General features: G+C 44.1%; 1 protein-coding gene and 1 long non-coding RNA gene across 5 annotated transcripts in view; one reads left to right on the forward strand and one right to left on the reverse strand.

Moving 5' to 3' along the window:
• LOC122459537 overlaps positions 1-20,597 on the forward strand; it is a 101,838-nt gene that overhangs the window by 69,301 nt on the left and 11,940 nt on the right. The gene's annotated exons all lie outside the window — the stretch shown is intronic.
• Positions 14,508-20,597, reverse strand: part of CD200R1 (CD200 receptor 1) — a 53,361-nt gene continuing 47,271 nt past the window's right edge. For 3 of the 4 annotated variants that reach the window (XM_038390971.2, XM_038390952.2, XM_043511846.1), the window contains 4 exons: positions 19,728-19,967; positions 18,599-18,692; positions 17,321-17,372; positions 14,508-15,870 (listed from right to left, as the gene is read on the reverse strand). In XM_038390971.2, coding sequence (XP_038246899.1) covers positions 15,742-15,870; positions 17,321-17,372; positions 18,599-18,692; positions 19,728-19,967 — 515 coding nt within the window. In that variant the 3' untranslated portion in view covers positions 14,508-15,741. The remainder of the gene's footprint in view (positions 15,871-17,320; positions 17,373-18,598; positions 18,693-19,727; positions 19,968-20,597) is intronic. The other variant, XM_038390982.2, reaches the window with a different exon arrangement.

Genomic DNA, 20,597 nt, shown 5'->3' on the forward strand with positions numbered 1-20,597 from the left:
GCACCAGTTTAAGTCCAGAGTAACTTGATTGCCTTAGTTCCTGTCACATCTCTGTGTCTCAGTTTCTCCACCTGTAAAATGAGAATAATGACACTCATCCACCTTTGCTTTAAGATCTACAGATGAAAAGTGCTACACAGAAGCTACTATTATCTCTGTCTTTTACTTCAGTGGAGTTACTTCACATTGGTACTGGTGTACCTAAACTCAAAATCAGGTCCCAGGTATCTGGGGTGAAATTCTGGCCTCTCTGGAATCAATGAGAATTTTCAATGGAGCCAGGGTTTCATCCTTGGACTCTAGGGGGGTGTTGCATTTAAAATGGTACCTATATCCAAGACCTTGCTCTTCAACCATTAGAATTAAGAACTTGGTGGAATTTTCAAAAGCATTTGAGGGCATTAGAAGCACAAATCCCATTGACTTTCAATGGGATTTGTGCCTCTAACTCCCTTAGGTGCTTTTGAAAACCCTGCCTTTAGCCAACATGATTCCTAGAATGACACGTTCGGGATAGAGGCCTGAGAACATCAACTCGCTTTGCATGGGCCACTAAGCAGCTACCAAATGGTAATTATGTTCTACCTCTCCCTCCTCCCTTGAGTCCGTCGTGTCTATTTAGATTATAAGCACATTGGAGCATGGACTGTCTGCTTCTCTGTGTTAGCACAATAGGGCCCCATTCTGGGCTGGTTCCAAGGCATTACCATAAGAAACATGATTAAAATAATAATAAAGTAACCAACTACCTTCAATCAGTTCCAACCGATGGGTGACTTTAAGCCACAAAGTAGGATGAAGAGCCCTGTCTCCTGTTACCAGTCCCTTTGAGCCATACCTTCAGTCTGCTGAAAGGAAGCTCATAAAAACCCCAGATTACCTTGCTCCCCCACAACAAAACTTCCCATAATTAAAAAGCAGATATCAGGAAAATAATAGCAAAAGCTCCAAGGCGGAATCTATGTGTGCAGCCCATCTAGGGACAGACGACAATCCAAAAGGCAAAACAATTTCCATAAGAACAGCTGCTATTCGCAAGTCTTACATTTGGTCTACTGTCCTGCAGAGGTAAGAATTGGACAGCATGTTTACTCTGATTTCATAGTCCTCTGGCTGGGCTGCCAAAGTAAGCATGTTTTGGATGGAAGTCAGAAAAAAAAAAAAAAGTAAGCTTGGCACCAACATCAGGTTTCACATTCACCTCCTACCTGGCTTGGTTTCTTTTAATCCCTTGCCATGATACAGAGGAATACGATCCTCTACCATTAAAAGCAATTAAGCTCTGTACTGTATGTGACTTGAGATTTGCTCCCTTAATGGGGTGACTGAGGCTAATGGAATCTGGTTGTAAATTGAAAGGCGACAATGGAAAATGTTGCAAATGTTCTCTTTTTCCTTCAGCCTCAATATGGCTGCTGTCCATTTCTTGATTTTTAAGGGGGGTGGGGGTGGGGAAAGAGATTTCTTTCTGGATTGCTCTTTAAGAACTCTTCCTATTCCCATTTATTGCAGCTTCTTGGAGCTAATATCTTGGCCTATCTCCTCCTTCTCAAATAGAAGATCTATATGTGATTTTGTGGTTTTCCCATTCCAAGGTACACGATGAAGCTTTTTATAAGGCAAAATAATATTTTGCTGTAAACAGAGCCATATAATGGAAGACCTTGATATAGCAAACACTGACTCCATACAACAGAGTTCCCTAGTCAGTATGTTGCTTTTATTTCTGTTTTGAAGAGCTTTGCATGTTCATTGCATACACGTGGCAGTGCTTGTAGATTTTCAGCCTTGGGAATGTTAGCAGCTCAGCCTCATTTACCTCATTAGCATCAGCATATGATCTCATCTTCCATGCTAAAGCAGGGCTGGGCCTGATCAGCATTTGGATGGGAGACCTTGAAAGAAAACCCAGTGTGTTGCAGAAAGTGCTGTTGTTTAATAGATGATACACTGCCCTCACATCAGCACAATGCTGGGGATTATTTCTGTTGCTGGAAGTGATGTCTTTCATCAAATATTAATGGCCATAAAACTTATACTCCTTACAGACATTGTGTCATTCTTTGTAAGGTTGTTCTCTCCAGTTTCCCACCTCAATTCAAACACAGGGTTAATGGCATCTTGCCCAGTCAAATTCCATCCCACAATTTTGATTTGATATTACTGTTGTTCACTTTCTGTCATAAAGGGGTTGAATTGCTGAGCAGTTTTGTACAGCTTCTGTATTCAGCCTCAGAGATGGCTGCATTGTAGTAGTGGTTGAGATACTTCTATCTGCAGCAGTTTGTAGACTCCTTTGGAATCCTTCAGGATGAAACATACTGTATAAATGTAAGACTGTAGTATTTTCATTTTAAAATTAAAGCCAATTTACAAAAGAAAGCGTACTCTTAAAGGAGATCTGCAAAGGATTTTCTTCTTTAAATTGTGCTCATATCCTTTTTTCTGCTTCTTTCTGGTTTATTAAGAGGGCTAAAGGTTTTTTGAGAGGAGTGATCGGAAGAGCAGGGGTTACACTTTTTCTGAAATTTTTTGTACATTTGAACAGTACAGTTTCAAATGTGACCTTCCCTAGTTTCCCTGGAGGCCATTCTGGGTTCTAATCCTGTCTGTACCGCAGATTCTCTATGTGAGTTTGCGCAAATCACTCAACCTCTCTCTGCTTCATTTTTCCACATCTGTAAAATAGGGCGAATGCATTTCTGCTTCACAAGAGGTTAGTGAGGCTAAAGGTGTTGCTGTTGGTAAAATGCTTTGAGATCACTCAATAGGAAGTGTTATTGAAAGGCGAAAGAGTAGTATTCTTGAATGGGTAGAAACAGGAGAGGTGGAGGGCCACTAGGGAGTAATGCGAGAGGGGGCATAGGGTGTATAGTTGTAGTGGAGGCAGGGGGTTGTTAGGGGGCCATGGTTGTCATGGTCATAAGGAGGCAGTGAATTGGAGGAGTGGGTCAGGGAAACCTCATCCCCTGGTAGGTAGGATTTCTTTGTGCTGAGGAATCTTTCCCTGCATTTTGTGGAGATTTCTCAAAACAGGGAAAACCCACCCATTACAGGGTGAGATTTCCCTGGCCCAACCCCTAAAAAGCAGGGCCAGCTTTAAGTCCTGTTGGTCAGCCAACCTCCCCAGGCCTCTTTGACTGGGGAAAGGATGTGGTAGGTGTTCCCCTCAAGATTTTGGTGACTGTCCCTGTAGAACTGGTGGGCAGTGACCCCATTGGCATCTCCAGAAAAAAGGAAGAATGGACTCGTGGACAACCCCTTAAGATGACTAGAAAGGAGAGAGAATAACTACCACAAACCCCAAGTAGACTCCAATTTTGTGTCGTGTAGAACCTAATGTGGTGGTTATGGGAGGGTTATTAGCCAGTGAGACATGCAAGGGGAGCAGGGGAGTCTGGTTGTTGGGTGTATTTCATTAGAGTGACTTGATTTTCATCTTTTCTCCTTAACATTGGCCTAGTACCCTCTTATGAGGTTGTCTCCAGGGAGACATGGGTTTCAGACAGGGAGGTTGGGAGGGCAGGCCACAAGATGATCCCTGAAGAAGTGGAGCATAATGTGAGAAAATCTGAGAGCCACTGGATGCCAGCACTCTGATGGAGGGTGTCTGGGGAGCTATAATGCAAAGTCTCCTTCCACAGCATGACTTTGACTCTGTCTGTTTTAGCAGTGGTGTGAGGTTGAAGCACCACCTAGTGCCTCTTGCTAGATCTTAGCCTATGGTGGTGATCAACTATTTTCACATGGGAGGGTTGGAAAGCTCTCTATTCCCAGCACACATCAGCTATAAGCAAGAGAATAAAATTTAAAAAACAAGCCTAAAAGCCCACCTTTTAGGGAGGTGGGGAGGAAAAACTTTGACGCTGCCTTTAGACATCAAAATGAAGCATATCCATTCTCTTCTCCCCCATTCCCCATAGGCTGCTTTACTCCTGTCCTTGCAGGCAACTCTTTGCAGCTAAATAGCAGCAGCAAAGCTGTGAACTCTCTTTTCCCCCACCTTGCTTATTATCTCAGTGAGGTGTTAACTTGAAGGCTACTGAATTTCAGCAGACTGAAAACTAGGAGAAATAAGGCTAAAACGTGACATCGAAAGAACAAGAATCTTGATAAATTTAAATAATGTGATACAAAATACTTTAAACGCAGCCTCTGATACAAATTTCCTTTTTTAAAAAAAAACAACAGTTTAAAGAAACCATCTGCACTCAACTCCCAGGAGGTAAAACTTGCTCCAATTTATTCTCATATAGTCAGACACTGCTGTTGCACCTGTGCAAAGCCATTAACTTCAGTAAGTGTAAAGTGTAACTGAAAGCAGCATTCAGCATATAGGGTGCATGCAGGATTTTGCTTCAAGTCTCTTGCTAATGTGTCCCCTCTTGTTCAGTCAGGGCTAACCTGCTTGTAATCAGTCACTGGGGATTATATATACACACACTGAAAGGACTAGGCACACACATTGTCTCCTTCCTTTTCTGGACTGAATTTGTTCACAGTCCCAGACTTCTGGATCTTGAGGTTCAGCCACTTTTCCCCCCCACCAGCTCAGTGTCTGGTGCACCTTCACTACTCACAGAAGACTTCGTGGGCACTTGCACTGGTTCTTTTCCCTTCCCGGCTGGTCTTCCCTTGTAGGCTTATGTCTCACAGCTGCCTGGGCATTTAAGATAGTAGGAGCTCCAAGGTGACCCGAAGTCAGTGAGAGTACAAAGTGGGGGGGAGTGTGTCTGATACACAGAATAGGGATCAACTCTTCGCAGGTAGACAGGACACATTGTTGTCATCAGCAAGGTACTATGGAATGAGTTGCCCTGCTCGGTCATTCTGGCTGAACGTTTTTTTTTTTGGGTATGAAAAACATCGCTTTCTAAGGTGTGTGAAATAATCCTGGTTCCATGCACAATGCATGCTAGATAGAGTCCGCTGCAGAGTCTCAGTTTCTAGTGCAGCAGTGTTTATTTTCATTACACAGCAAGGAACCTTTCAGGCAAGGGCGATCAGGTTCAGAAAGGCAGTTCTCTACTGGAGCAAATGGAAAATTTGTAGTGAATAATGTACTCGACAAAGTTAACCTCTTGCTCTGTTTGTGAAATATTTGTGAGCATCTTATTATTTATTTGTATTACTGTGGTGCCAAGGAGCCCTAGCAATGGATCAGGACTCCAGTGTGCTAGGCACTGTACAAACACAGAACAAAAGGACTTTCCCTTCCCCAAAGGGCCTATAATCTCAGTATAAGACAAGATAATAGATGGATACGGACAGAGGGGGCACCACAGGAAAATAATGAGACAATACTGGTCAACATGATAGGCAGTTATCTCAGTATACCAGCTACCTAACTGTTGGCAAGTTTTTAATAGGCATCAAGGCAAAGGAGACTTCAGGGTGGCTTTGAAAGAGGATAATGAGTGAGTTTTGCAGATGTTTATGGGGAGTTTCTCCCAATTGCGAGGGGCAGCAGTAGAGAAAGCAGGAAGGTGCTTGTCTAAAAATTTAACAAGTGAATGATAGAAGCTGGCACCATGGGCTTATGTTAGTACTTAGCATTCAGTCTTTCTAGTTATGACTGAATACATCATACAGAGTTACTTCTCTTTCCTTACTGGTTAAACATAACTCTTAGATTCATGTTCTTGTTGTGCATATTCAGACTTTAAAAATTAAAACTGGTTTTCATGAATTCTGTCTAGTCTTTGCTATTTCTCTTAACATTCCTGCCAACAAACTCATTTCCTAGAATATTTGTGCAAAGTGAGAATACAGGGGGCACCAATGCCTCTGAAGTAAATGCAGCTTTATTGAAGTGAATAATCATGGAAGATCCCCCTAACTCTAATCTACATGCTAGCAATATAATTCTAAGTTTTGGTGGCGGGGGGAGGTCAGGGAGGGTTGGAATTATTTAAACTAGTACCTGGAGGCAAGCTAGTCTGTGCTGGAGAGCAGTTAAATCTGTTAGGGACAGCAGTATAATTGCATGCTAGGGACAGCAGTGTAATTACAAAATGAGAACTTGAGGAGCAGGAGATAAGAGTGAATAGGTGACACTGGGGGACAATCTAGACCAGTGGTTCTCAACCACAGGTCTGAGGCCCCCTGGTGGGTCACGAGCACATTTCAAGGGGGCCACCAAGCAGGGCCAGGATTAGACTAGCTGGTGCCCAGAGCAGAAAGCTGAAACCCCACTGCATGGAGCTGAAACCCCTGGGGCTGCACCCAAAGCCTGAGCAATGTAGCTGTGGCGTGGGGCCCCAGGCAATTTTGCCCTGCTTGCTACCCTTAACGATGGCCCTGGCTTTTATATGCAGAAAAACAGTTCTTGTGACAAGTGAGCCATGGAATTTTTATAGCATGTTGGGGGAGCGGGGCCCTGGAAAGAAAAAGACTGAGAATCCCTGATCTAGACATTTGTCACTTCTGAAAGCTGGTGGGATGAAAACAATAGGACTACTGCAATTCCTGAACATAACTATATATAGGAAAAATGGATTAGGTTGCTAGGAAAGCTACCAGGGCTCTTAGTAGGCACTACAACAATATAAATAAAGAATAATGGTACTTAAAGAGGGTGAATAATAATATAGCATCTTGTGTCTTAGGAGCTCAGTACTTTACCAAGTTAGACATTATCCCCATTTTGCATGTTGGTGTGATGGGGGTTAAAGGGCTTGATCCTGCTTCCCTTGTAGTCAATACGAGTCTTGCCACTGACTTCAGTAAGAGCAGGGTTAGAGCCACGATGAGGTACACCAACCTTGAGATTTGTTCAAGGTCATACAGCAAGTCTACGATAGAGCTAGCAATAAAATTCATGGGTGAAATCCTGGCTCCATTGAATTCAATGGCAAAACTCCCATGGAGATCAAGATTTCACCCCATGTTTTGACTCCCAGCCTTGTGCGTTACACTGACTCTTTGTGGTACTGGATATGAAAGGACTTCAAAGACTCTATCAAAAGAGATTTTCTGGGTGGAGAGAACCAAGAGGTAGCACATGTACAGAACCAATACTGGGACACCAGCCTAAATAACCTGGAAGTGTAGTACCAGCCTCTGGATTAGAACAAGGATAATGGATGTAAAATGTCAAGAGCAATCATGGAGGTGGCAATATCTAATGCAGTGGTTTTCAGCCTGTGGTTCATGGACCCTTTGTGATCCGCAGACTATGTCTAAAGCAGAGGTGGGCAAACTACAGCCTGAGGGCCACATCCGGCCCGCAAGACCATTCTGCCCAGCCCCTGAGCTCCTGGCCTGGATGGCTCACCCCCGGCCTCTCCCATGCAACCTCAGCTCACTGCACCACCGGCGCAATGCTCTGGGCAGCGGGGCTGTGAGCTCCTGGGGCAGTGCAGCTGCAGAGCCTGGCCTGACTGGTGCTCTGTGCTGTGTGGTGTGTCTGTGCTCCAGGCAGCGTGGTAAGAGGGCAGGGAGCGAGGGCGGGGGGTTGGATAGAGGGCAGGGGAGTTCGGGGGGTGGTCAGCGCCGGGGGTGTGGAAAGGGGTCAGAGCAGTCAGAGGGTGGGGAACGGGGGTTGAATGGAGGCAAGGGTCCCGGGGGGGGGCAGTCAGGAACGAGGGGGGGTTGGATGGGGTGGCAGGGGGCAGTTAGGGGCAAGGGGTCCCCGGGGGGCCATCAGGGAACAGGGGGGTTAGATGGGGCGAGAAGCAGGGGGGATTGGATAGGGGCGGGGGCCGGACCATGCCTGGCTGTTTGGGGAGGCACAGCCTCCCCTAACAAGCCCTCCATACAATTTCTGAAACCTGATGTGGCCCTCAGGCCAAAAAGTTTGCCCGCCCCTGGTCTAAAGGGTCAGTGAAAGGTGACTCTGAAAATAAATCTTCAGATCCCACAAAAAGGAATTCTGTTTTTCTGATGGATCAAAAGTATGTGAATACCCCACCTACAGGTCAAAACCTGGCATGGTTGTCGTTACCATAGAAACCCACAGTTTAGCATCCCTTTCTCATGCTGCATCGAATGCTGCGCTGAGCACATGCAACGTTTATAATTGAATTCTTTTCAGTCTAAGACTTCTATGGTAGGGATCCATGGACCACAGACTGAATTTCCAAAGGGTTTTTTTTCCATAGATACTAAGGTCAGAAGGGACCTTTCTGATCATCTAGTCCAACTTCCTGCACAATGCAGGACACAGAATCTCATTCACCCACTCCTACGAAAAACCTCACCTATGTCTGAGCTACTGAAGTCCTCAAATCATGGTTTAAAGACTTCAAGGAGCAGAGAATCCTCCAGCAAGTGACCCGTGCCCCATGCTACAGAGGAAGGCGAAAAACCTCCAGTGCCTCTTCCAATCTGCCCTGGAGAAAAATTCCTTCCCGACCCCAAATATGGTGATCAGCTAAACCCTGAGCATATGGGCAAGATTCACCAGCCAGATACTACAGAAAATTCTTTCCTGGGTAACTCAGGTCCCATCCATCTAATATCCCATCTCAGGGGATTAGGCCTATTTACCCTGAATATTTAAAGATCAATTATACCAAAATCACATTATCCCATCATACCATCTCCTCCATAAACTTATCAAGTTTTAATCTTAAAGCCAGATAGATCTTTTGCCCCCACTGCTTCCCTTGGAAGGCTATTCCAAAACTTCACTCCTCTGATGGTTAGAAACCTTCGTCTAATTTCAAGTCTAAACTTCCTGGTGGCCAGTTTATACCCATTTGTTCTTGTCCACATTGGTGCTGAGCTTAAATAATTCCTCTCCCTCTCCGGTATTTAGCCCTCTGATATATTTAGAGAGAGCAATCATATCTCCCCTCAACCTTCTTTTAGTTAGGCTAAACGAGCCAAGCTCCTTAAGTCTCCTTTCATAAGACAAGTTTTCCATTCCTTGGATCATCCTAGTAGCCCTTTTCTGTACCTGCTCCAGTTTGAATTCATCCTTTTTAAACATGGGAGACCAGAACTGCACATAGTATTCCAGGTGAGGTCTCACTAGTGCCTTGTATAACGGTACTAAAACCTCCTTATCCCTACTGGAAATGCCTTTCCTGATGCATCCCAAAACCGCATTAGCTTTTTTCACAGCCATATCACATTGGCAGCTCATAGTCATCCTATGATCAACCAATACTCCAAGGTCCTTCTCCTCCTCTGTCACTTCTAATTGATGCGTCCCCAGCTTATAACTAAAATTCTTGTTATTAATCTCTAAATGCATAACCTTACACTTCTCACTATTAAATTTCATCCTATTAGTATTACTCCAGTTTACAAGGTCATCCAGATCCTCCTGTATAATATCCCGATCCTTCTCTGAATTGGCAATACCTCTTGTATCATCTGCAAACTTTATTAGCACACTCCCACTTTTTGTGCCAAGGTCAGTAATAAAAAGATTAAATAAGTTTGGTCCCAAAACCGATCCCTGAGGAACTCCACTGGTAACCTCCCTCCAGCCTGACAGTTGGCCTATCAGTAGGACCTGTTGTAGTCTCCCCTTTAACCAATTCCTTATCCACCTTTTGATGTTCATATTGATCCCCATCTTTTCCAATTTAACTAATAATTCCCCATGTGGCACGGTATCAAACGCCTTACTGAAATCTAGGTAAATCAGATCCACTGCGTTTCCTTTGTCTAAAAAATCTGTTACTTTCTCAAAGAAGAAGATCATGTTGGTTTGGCACGATCTACCTTTTGTAAAACCATGTTGTATTTTGTCCCATTTACCATTGACTTCAATGTCCTTAACTAATTTTTCCTTCCAAATTTTTTCCAGGACCTTGCATACTACAGATGTCAAACTAACAGGCCTGTAGTTACCCGGATCGCTTCCCCCCCCCTTTCTTAAAAATAGGAACTATATTAGCAATTCTCCAATCATTCGGTACAACTCCTGAGTTTACAGATTCATTAAAAATTCTTGCTAATGGGCTTGCAATTTCCTTTAATATTCTTGGATGAAGATTATCTGGGCCCCCCGATTTAGTCCCATTAAGCTGTTTGAGTTTCGCTTCTACCTCAGATATGGTAATATCTACCTCCATATCCTCATTCCCATTTGTCATGCTACCATTAATCCAAAGATCCTATTTAGCCTTATTAAAGACTGAGGCAAAGTATTTGTTCAGATATTGGGCCATGCCTAGATTATCTTTAACCTCCACTCCATCCTCAGTGTTTAGCGGCCCCACTTCTTCTTTCTTAGTTTTCTTCTTATTTATATGGCTATAGAACCTTTTACTATTGGTTTTAATTCCCTTTGCAAGGTCCAACTCTACTCGACTTTTAGCCTGTCTCACTTTATCCCTACATGTTCTGACCTCAATAAGGTAGCTTTCCTTGCTGATCTCTCCCATCTTCCACTCCCTGTATGCTTTCTGCTTCTTCTTAATCACCTCTCTAAGATGCTTGCTCATCCAGCTTGGTCTACAACTCCTGCCTATGAATTTTTTCCCCTTTCTTGGGATACAGGCTTCCGATAGCTTCTGCAGCTTTGATTTAAAGTAATCCCAGGCCTCCTCTACCTTTAGATCCATAAATTCTTCAGTCCAATCCACTTCCCTAATTAATTTCCTTAATTTTTGAAAGTCAGCCCTTTTGAAATCAAAAACCCTAGTTGTAGATTTATTTTTGTTAATTCTTCCATTCAGTTTGAACTGAATTAGCTCATGATCACTTGAGCCAAGATTGTCCCCTACAACCATTTCTTCTATGAGGCCCTCACTACTCACCAAAACCAAATCTAAAATGGCATCCCCTCTAGTCGGTTCAGCAGCTACTTGATGAAGGAATCCATCAGCTATCACATCTAGGAAAATCTGAGCCCTATTATTATTACTAGCATTGGTCCTCCAGTCTATATCTGGGAAGTTAGTCTCCCATGATCACACAATTTCCATTAGTATTTACTTATTAAAAACATTAAAAAGGGCTCTATGCATATCCAAATTAGATCCCGGCGGTCTATAGCACACCCCAAGCACTATCGTAAGAGAGGCTCTACTAGTTATCTTCCCCAATGTAATTTTTGCCCAGACTGACTGTCTTATCCATTGCATCGCTTCTTATTTCTTTACATTCTACCTCATCATTGATATACAATGCTACTCCACCACCTTTACCTTTATTTCTGTATTTCCTAAACAGCACATACCCTTCAATACCTGTAGTCCAGTCATGACTACTATTCCACCATGTTTCTGTTCTCCCTATAATATCTGGTTTCACTTCCTGCACCAGTAGCTCTAGTTCCTCCATTTTGTTACCTAGGCTCCTCGCATTGGTGTACAAACATCTTATTTTTTGCAGTTGGCCTCGCTCACATTTTGTACCCTATTAGGCACAGTCATTCTACAGCCAGTATAACCTATTAGACTGGTATCCACACTGCCCTTGCACCTCATATACATTCTCCTACCCACGGCTGTATCCTTTCTTACTTCGTCTTCTTCCCTCTCAATGCTAAAATCTGGCATGGAGATTACCTGGACATCTCCCAACCATCTCCCCCAAATTCCTAGTTTAAAGCTCTCTTTATCAGTTGTGCCAGCCTCCATCCTAGAAGTCTATTTCGTTCCCTACTCAGATGAAGTCCATCCTGAGAGAACTGTCCTTTGTCCATGAATGCCTCCCAGTGGCCATACATCCCAAAGCCCTCCTTATAGCACCACTGCCTAAGCCATCTGTTGACAGTCATAATCTTGTCACACCTTTGTTGCCCTTCTCTAGGAACAGGCAGAATCCCACTAAAGATCACCTGAGCCTTGATTTCCTTAAGCGTCTTCCCCAGCCTAGCATAGTCTCCCTTAATACTTTCCAGCGAGAATCTAGCCATATCATTTGTTCCCACATGAAGGATAATTAGGGGATTCTTTCCCACTCCTTTTAGGATCCTTTTCAACCTCAGGTCTACATCCCGTATCTTAGCACCCGGAAGACAGCACACCCTTCTATTCTCTGGATCAGCTCTAGTTACAGGCCTGTCTATTCTTCTCAATAAAGAGTCCCCAGTCTCATAGACCTGCCTTTTCCTGGTGACAGTGCTATTCTCCAGTCTCTCCCCTGTTCCCTCTGGCTGCAAGTTCTTTCCATTCCTATTTTCCCTTATAATCCTCTTCAACCCATCCTGTATCCTCCTGGGGCTCATATTTGGTGTAGTCTCCCTTGACTCTTCCCCTTTTCCTACAGGACTAGCCTCTCTTCTCTTCTTCCTTGCCCTTCCACCTTCAGTGATTACCTGCTGAGCCCCTTCTTCATTTTCCAACTCTGCAAACCTGTTCCTAAGCTCTGTTTCTCCTTCACTAGCCCGTCTTTTCCTCTGCTTGGTTCTTTTAGTCACATGCTTCCACTGACCACTTACCTCACCCAGTCTCCCCTCAAAATTCCCCAGCCCTGCTTCCATCTGTGAGTCTGAGCTTTTCCCTTCAGATACCTCATATCTTTGCTCCATCATCTGCTCAAACCCCTTCCTAAACTCAACCAGACTTTCCACCTGCATCTCCAAACCTCGGATCTTTTCCTCCATCAGCTCTATCAGACGGCATTTCATGCAGACAAAACTCTTACCAGGTCCCCCGCTCCAGGATCATGTACATACCACAGCTTCCACATCCAGTCATCCTCAATGTGTCTTCCATTACAGGAGTCACTCCCACAGCTGCCTCCGAATCCATCATAGCCTTCCCACCTAAGTCCTGTTAATCTGGGAAACACAAACCACACCAAAAGACCACCCCAGCAAAAGCAAACCCCAAACAAGCACCACAATACAAACTCCCCTGTTTACAGCTCTGTTTGCTGGCTCCTGTCCCGCTGCAGCTGTCTGTGCTGCTGCCTGACTGGCTACCTTTATAGGACCCCTACTCAGAGAAGCCCTGCGCCCTAATCAGGGCTCAGCTTCTCTCCCAGCACAAAGCCCCCACAAGCCTCTACACACACAAATACTACAAATACCTTCTCCTCCAACAGAACTCCCACTCAACCCCCCCTGTTTTCACCTCCACTGGAAATTTTTTAGGGGTCTGCAAATGAAAAAAATGAAAACCACTGATCTAATACAACAGTAAAAAGCAGTGTCTCCCTTTGTGACTCCGCCACATCTGAGCTGGTTTAGGAAGCCCACATGGCTGAGCCACAAAGTAACAGTGAATTGAGCAGAATTAAATGTAACACCCTTGCTTGCTTGGAGGGTGGCTTCAGCACAGTGGCACTGAACTGCAAGGAAAGGAATGTGGATGGGTGCACTAGTGACGGAGGAAAAGAGCAGGGAGAAACTCCACCCCAAACTGGTGATGTTCTTCACATCAGAGAAAAGAGAGGACCTGTGTGTAGTAAAGATGCTTAACTCACATGTGGATAGTCAAGAGTCTTGGCTCTCCAGGTCACAGAGTAAAGCTGAGAGCCTGCGCTGTACAATTTACCATACAAGGTTTGATTAAGTCTTGGCCTGGATTAAACAATCATGCAGCTACAGGGCAGCATTCCTATTTAGCACTACAAAGGGGGACAAGTTGCTGTGCTGGCATGAGGCCCAGAGGGATGTGGTTATCTCCAAGGTCAGGAGGCCAAGTGCTGCCTTCTGCAGAAGCAGCCTGTGAGATTCTCTGACCTAAGCTCTCTGATGCTGTGGGAGACATGGCTATTGTGCAAAAAAAGGATAGTCTTCGTAACCTAGAGCCAGAAAGAGTGAGAAAAAACAGACTGGGCCTGGAAAAAAATAAATTGACTTAGTCAAGCACATGAAAGTGTATGAACAACTCCAGAAAGGCCTAACAAACCTAGGTAACTGGGCAACAGGCTAGCAGGTGGAATCCAATATAGACACACGCAAGATAGTGTACATTGAGAGATGCAATCTGCTATACACTGCTGGGCTCTGACCTACAACAGCCGTAGTCTCAAGGGGAAAAAATTGGTCTTGTTGACAATGCAGTGAGCATGATTGCTCAATACCCAGTGGCAGGCAAAAAGGGAATGAATCTCTGGCTATATTAAGACAGCAACAGATCATTATGACAATGTCACTTTTTAGATCACTGAGACTTTCAAAGAAGCCCAAGGGAGTTTGGTGGCCATGTCCCATTGTAATCCATTGGGAGTTGGGTGCTAAACTCCTTTAGGTTCCTGGGAAATTCCAAGCCAAGGTACTTTCTCACCTTGAATTCAGTGTCCAGCTCTGGCCACCTCCATGCAAAAAGGACACATCAGAAATGGAGAAGGGCAACAGGTGTGTTTAGAAGACTGAGGAGTGGGGTTGCTCTCTCCAAGGAGGAAAGGTTTGAGGATATTTACAGAAGCTTGGAAAGGGGACCAATTGAGAGCCGTGTTTCTTTCAACCAGGAGGGTCACAAAAGGCTATCGGAGGATCACGAGATGTTGAAAATTGTATTACAGTCAAAAACAAAGAAAATCTTCTCTCTCTCCTCCTCCTCCTCCCCCTCCAGCCCACACACCCTTACCCTTCAAGGTCAGGGGGCCTCTGTCAACCTCTCAATAAGTACACACAAACAGATCATAAAGGCTTAGCATTAATACTTTTTTTACTCTTACTGTTATAGTAAAGTAAGAAGGTCATGACATTTTTTTACTTCAAATAAGGGCTCACCCAACCAATAAGGTTGAAAAACACTGGTAGAGAAGACAACTGCCTTGTCCTATTTACCTCTGTCCATAACACATGGACAAGAGGCACTTTGATGAAATTAAAAGATAACATGTTTGAAATGGATAAACTTATTTTTATATGAAGTAAATTAAACTTGTGCTGCAATTATACTTAGACAAAATAGCTTAATGAGATTCAAGGAAAGGTTTCAGCACATAATTGAAACCACCCTCTGCAATTAACGTTAGCTAAAATAAATATTACAAGGGCCAGCAAGCCTTATGCTTCAAAACAAACTGAGTACCAGCTGAGGGCAGGAAGAAATTACCCTGGCTTGGTCCATTATTGCACAATCCCAGTAGATGCATTATTGGTGTTTTGCTTCTTTTCCTGAAACATTTTGCCTTGGCCACTGTTAGAAACAGATTAATGGAGTGACTGGACTATTATGCTATTGCAGTATGTTAATGCCTGTGCTCCCTGAAGGAGTAGATTTCACCATGGGAAGACTCCTGAGAATGACTTGTAACTTAGTACAGACTATAGAAAACATTTTGTGTTCAATGGGAGACCTGACAAGTTATTCAGCTTGTCTGTGAACCATCCTCCTACCCAATGGACCTCCTCAATAGATAGTGCTTCTTCTCAGGATTGGGAGGATAATGAGATACTCAGCTGATCTCCCATCCCAGCTGATCTATCATCTAGTGACCAGTGCCCTTACTATTACAGTAGACTTGGTCAGTGCGTGTTTCACTCCTCCTCCCACTCCCAAAGTGACACAGAACTAATGCCTATAAGCGAATGTCAGATGTTTGGATTGCTGAAGTCAGGGCAGCCAGTAGGGACCTGTGAGCACAAGAGCTGTCCATGTTGAAACCAATGGCAGCAGGTCACTCCGTCCTTCACAGTGCTAATTCCCAGGATGGGGACGGGGCAACAAAAAGGGAAAAGGAAACGAGAGGAATTGATCAGCAAGCAGATATGTTTGGAGGCATCCAGTGGTTATGCAGATCCTTGGCTCCCAGAATCCCGTGAAGAAAGTGTTTGGTGATGGAGATCTTCTTCTGGAAGGAATCCAGTATCATTAATCTTCCCTGCAACCTGTTCCCCTTCTTCACACAGATAGTGAGTCGGGCCCAACTGGATTCTCACTTTTCTGACTGGAGCCCTGGTGGGAGGTCTTCTCTCACTGTTACTTCATACACTGTATTGTAGATTGTGTTTTCCTTCTGCACATAGCTGGCATAGGGCTCCAACTCCTGCTGCTCATTACTATCCTAGTAAATCAAAGGCAATAACCATGAGCACCGGGACTGGATTTGTTTGGAAATAAAAGTTCTTTCTGGAATCTTAAAAAGGTGTGAACTGAGCAACAACATGTCTCCCCTCCCCTAAATGTAAGAAACACAGGGAGCAGGGCTCCACGGATATATGAATGATCACAGGCTGATGATGCTATGGAAACAGTTGATGGCATGTCGGCCTTACAGATAGAGCCATCAAGAAGCAGCATGGTCTAATGCCTAGCACAATGGAGTGGGGCTCAAAACTGGGATTGTACCTGGTTTTGTCACTGACCTGCTGACTGAACTGGAGATGTTTACTTCACCTCTGTTTTCTCATCAGTGCTCTGTCTCTCTTACCTATTTGGACTATACGATCTTTGGGGACTGCCTCTCACTATGTCTTTGTACAATACTGAACAAAATGGGGCCCTGATCTCAGTTGGTGCCTAGAGGTTCTTTTGTAAACCAGTAATAAATAATAATAAACTGAGCTAAAACTACAAAATAACATTAAGTTCCAATCTATGCTAATGTGGCAGCAAAAACAATCAATCCTATTTAGGCTCCTAAATGCCCAAATGCCTTTTGAAAATGAGACTTAGGTGCCTCAATCAGTTAGATGTTGCAATGCTGAGGGCAGAAATTCCTAAATACCTTTAAAAATCTGGGCCTAAGTGACTTGCTCAAAGTCACCACAGGAAGTCTGTGGTAGAGAAAGGACCGTAGCTCACTAGAGCCCATGGCTAGCATGCTAACTATTGACCCGTCTTCCCTCTCCTGTCCTTATTAGTCAGCTCACCTGTATTGTAACATGATTTGATCACATCAGAGTTAACTATTGTTAAATTGTGGGTCTGACTCTCATTTTCACTAAGGACTCTTTACACTGCTCTGGCCATAAAGGAGCCTTAAATTGTATGTAAATGGTATGTAAATTACAGATCTGGCCATTCAGAACTTAATGCCTTTTTGAGATTCACAGTCCATTTTGTTACATGACATCTTTCCTTTTGTAAATTTTAAAAAAAGGTTCCTTCTCATTTAGATCAATAAGAAAAACTTTCAAAACAACCCCCTTCCCCAGCCACTTTGCTGTAAAACCATGAGGTGTATCACAGCTATACTCAGCACAGCTCTTCCTGGCATGATCAGGGAGAATTGTCAGAGCTGCTGCTTTTTGAATGACAAGAATGCTAGTTTGAGTCTTGATTGTGGTAGTGCTCTACAGGCCCATATTACAAGTCCAAATCTTGATATTCAGAGTGCAGATGGACTCTGTCCTGCTTTCTGTCAAGTGACAGTTTGTGGAACACAATTGCACCTGCAGAAAGTAAGGAGAGCCAAAATCTGACAGCTTCCCTTAATATATAAAACTTTTCTGAGTTACTTTGGGAGCACATCTCAGATTTAGTGACATCTTGGCTTACATTCTCTTCCTTACCTGCAGGTTGTGTGTGAGAGCAGTCTCAGGGATTTGGGACTTATAACAAATTCTGTGGAAAGGAAAAGAGGAAAAAAAGACAGGAAAAAAAAGTATAATAATTTCTACCTTCAGTGTTAGGTTGGGCCACTGAGACCACACATCTTGGAGCAGGAGGGCTCTGCTTTTGAGAGAATCTGTAATCCACAACTAATGAACCCCTTCTTCCTCAAGTCATCAAGAAGGGGGCTAAATGTCATCTCTCAGATCCTTCACTGGATGGGTCTTGACCAGGGGTTCTCAAACTGGGGGTTGGGACCCCTGGGGTTGCGAAGTTATTACATGGGGGGTCATGAGCTGTCAGCCTCCACCCCCAAACCCTGCTTCACCTCCAGCATTTATAATAGAGTTAAATATTTAATATGTGTTTTTAATTTATGAGGGGGGCACACTCAGAGGTTTGCTGTGTGAAAAGCGTCACCAGTACAAAAGTTTCAGAACCATTGCACTTGACTCTGATGTTTTGATCTCCTGACTCTACATTTGTGAAGTCCCTACTCCCGCTTGTGGGAACCCTGAGCCCACTGGGAGAGCAGAATAGCGGAGACAAGGTCCTCTGGATGGATAAAAACTTTGCCCTGAATAAGCTTTATTCTTCTGAGGGAGGAGGACATGAGGCTAAGCAGTTGGACTTTGGAGTACGGGGGAGAGGAGCTGAGTGAGGGGTTCTCCTGGAATACCACCTACACCAGGAAAAGAACGTCCCAGTTACAAATTGTCTATATTTAAGTACAATGCTCCCTGTTCTTTTACCCTGGAACTGCATCCCTCTGACTCATTTAAGCAAGGTCTGATGGAACTGAAGTGCAGCATGCAACAAAGGAATAAAGATTCTGCTGCTTGATTCAGCTTTATTAACCTTCTGACAGGACAGTCTTGCTCCGTCCTCCAGAGCAGGGTGACATCTGTTTGGTAGGGAATCCCGCAAACTGCTGGCTCGAAGAAGCAGATTGAGATATTTTGTAGTACGTAGAGAACAACTTTTACTTTGCCAACTCTCCATACTGACAGGAAGTTTCCCTGGAGTCAGGAGGTGGCATCTTGTGTCCCATGCCCACCCGCTCCACCAGTGTATCATTCACTTAGATACATCGTGCCTCTTTGTGCTGCATCATGCCACATCTGTGAATGTGGCAAAATCAGAGATGCTTGGATGTCATCTGATCTGATATCAAATAACACCTTAAGTTTCCTCTCAGCTCTAGACAAAATGATTCCTTAGTGCCATGTCATACATACCTGCCACGGTGGAGCTTACAGAGGAAAATTAAAGCCAAAATGAAGAGGATGCCCAGGAGACCAGCAGAGATGGTGAGATACTGAGGAAACATGTCTAATAAGAGAGAATCATGATTTTCTAAATAGGGAGAATCACCATTTCAGTTATTTCCTCACTGATCAACTCCTTTATTGTGTCCACCTGAGGATCACAAGGTGCTTTAAACATTAATTAAATCTCACAGCCTGCCTGTAAAATAAATAGTATCTCCACTTGAGAGAAGGGGAAACTGAGGCAAAAAAGTTAAATAGCTTGTCCAAGGTCATGCCTGGAGATTTCAATCTGGAAGCGGAACCCAAATCTCCCAATGCCCAATCATGCACTATAATACATGTTGCTCTGTAGGCTCTGCATATCTCACCATTCAAGCTATCTCTTGTAAGACTTCAAAGCAAAAGAGCAAGGAAAATAAATAACAGTCCAGATAATAGCCATTTACCGTTCAGATTATGAGACTGTTCCCCATTTTCAGGTGGCTAGACACTAGAATGTGCTCTCCTCCCCTCCTCCTTTCACAGTCCCGGTGGCAGGATTCGTATTTGCAGCCCAACAAATTTTATTTATGCTTCTCTTTCAGTTGAACGCCTTGTCCATACAAGCAAGTGACAATTGTGACTCAGGTCCCATCAATGCCTTCCCACTGCCAATAAAGTACCACAACCTTGACCTAAAGGGAGCACCTCCAGGGAGGGAGTAGGATAGTTGAGTCTTCATGGCCCAAGTCATGATATCTCATAAGTCACTGACTCTTGGTCACTACCAAGCTGGGCCAGATGTGACCTGGTGACATCACCGTGCAAGGCTCCATAGCCATTGTACAGTCCCCTAACTGACCCAGTCCCCCAGTTTAGACATTTGTATGGAAAGGAGACAAGAAAAAGGTCTCACTTCAGTCTTAAAATGTAGAGAGCATTTCTGCAGTCTTTATAGATTTCCCTCTCTAGAAGCAAACTGTCAGTTGAATTTGCAAGGTCCCTGCCACACTCTCACCAGTCTCACTAATATTTTTTGGAGCTGTTGAACAGAGGAGCACATAGTTTATCAGTTATGAATGAAGACTAAATAGAGAAAAGAGATGTGTCCTGTTACCTGATTGGCATTCCTTGGATTGGCTTGTGTTCAGAGCCAGATGAGAGACAAAGCAGGTTATAATAGTCTCTTTGGGGCTGTATATACTGAGCACAGTCACTGTCCCATCTGGGTGTTTTTCAAGCTCAGTCTTGGGATTTCCGTTTGGGTCCCAAGAGATCTGTGCAGCTGGTTTTCCTGCAGCTGCTTTGCACACAGGGGTCCCTTTACTATCACAGGTCAAGGTCACTTCAGGAGGGACTGCAGGACAGGAGAAAGGGGCAAGAGTTGAAGTTAGTTTGCTGCACGTGGTATGGCAACTTTCCTCATTCCTATACAAGAAGAACATGGCAGAAAGAGGAGAATGAGAGTGAAGACAGTATTGCAATAAATAGCAAACACCTGCAACAGTAAAATAGATAAGGAGGAGTCCTTACAGCTCTTGAAATGGGGGTATCCCTTGGATGAGAGGGTGAGTGAAAACCTTAAGTGTACCATGTGGACTACCATAGATAATATCCCGAGACACGGCTTTAGGGAAATGAAGTACCCTCTCCTCACACAGCAATTTATCCTGGTTCAGTTAGAGACATATAAGATCTCATCCACCCTCTGCTGTCAAGATGGAACACAAACAAAAGAACAGAACCTGTATTCACTTCAGAACTAGAGAATGTTGAGGGCTAAAGTGGGAACTAGGAAGAACAGCAGAGAGGAGGAAGGCTGAGAACCACAGTAAGCAAAGGTGCATGCCTGTAAGCCCTTTCCTTAAACTGTTTTGACTGACCAAGGTTCCCAGCTCCACCCCACAAAGTGAATGGCCGGGACCAGGAGCTCATCTGTCACCCAGGTTCCACTGCATTGTCTCGTTGTCATGACTCCTAACAATCT

This window comes from Dermochelys coriacea, chromosome 1 (genome assembly GCF_009764565.3).
Source record: "Dermochelys coriacea isolate rDerCor1 chromosome 1, rDerCor1.pri.v4, whole genome shotgun sequence".
Lineage (NCBI taxonomy): Eukaryota > Metazoa > Chordata > Testudines > Dermochelyidae > Dermochelys > Dermochelys coriacea.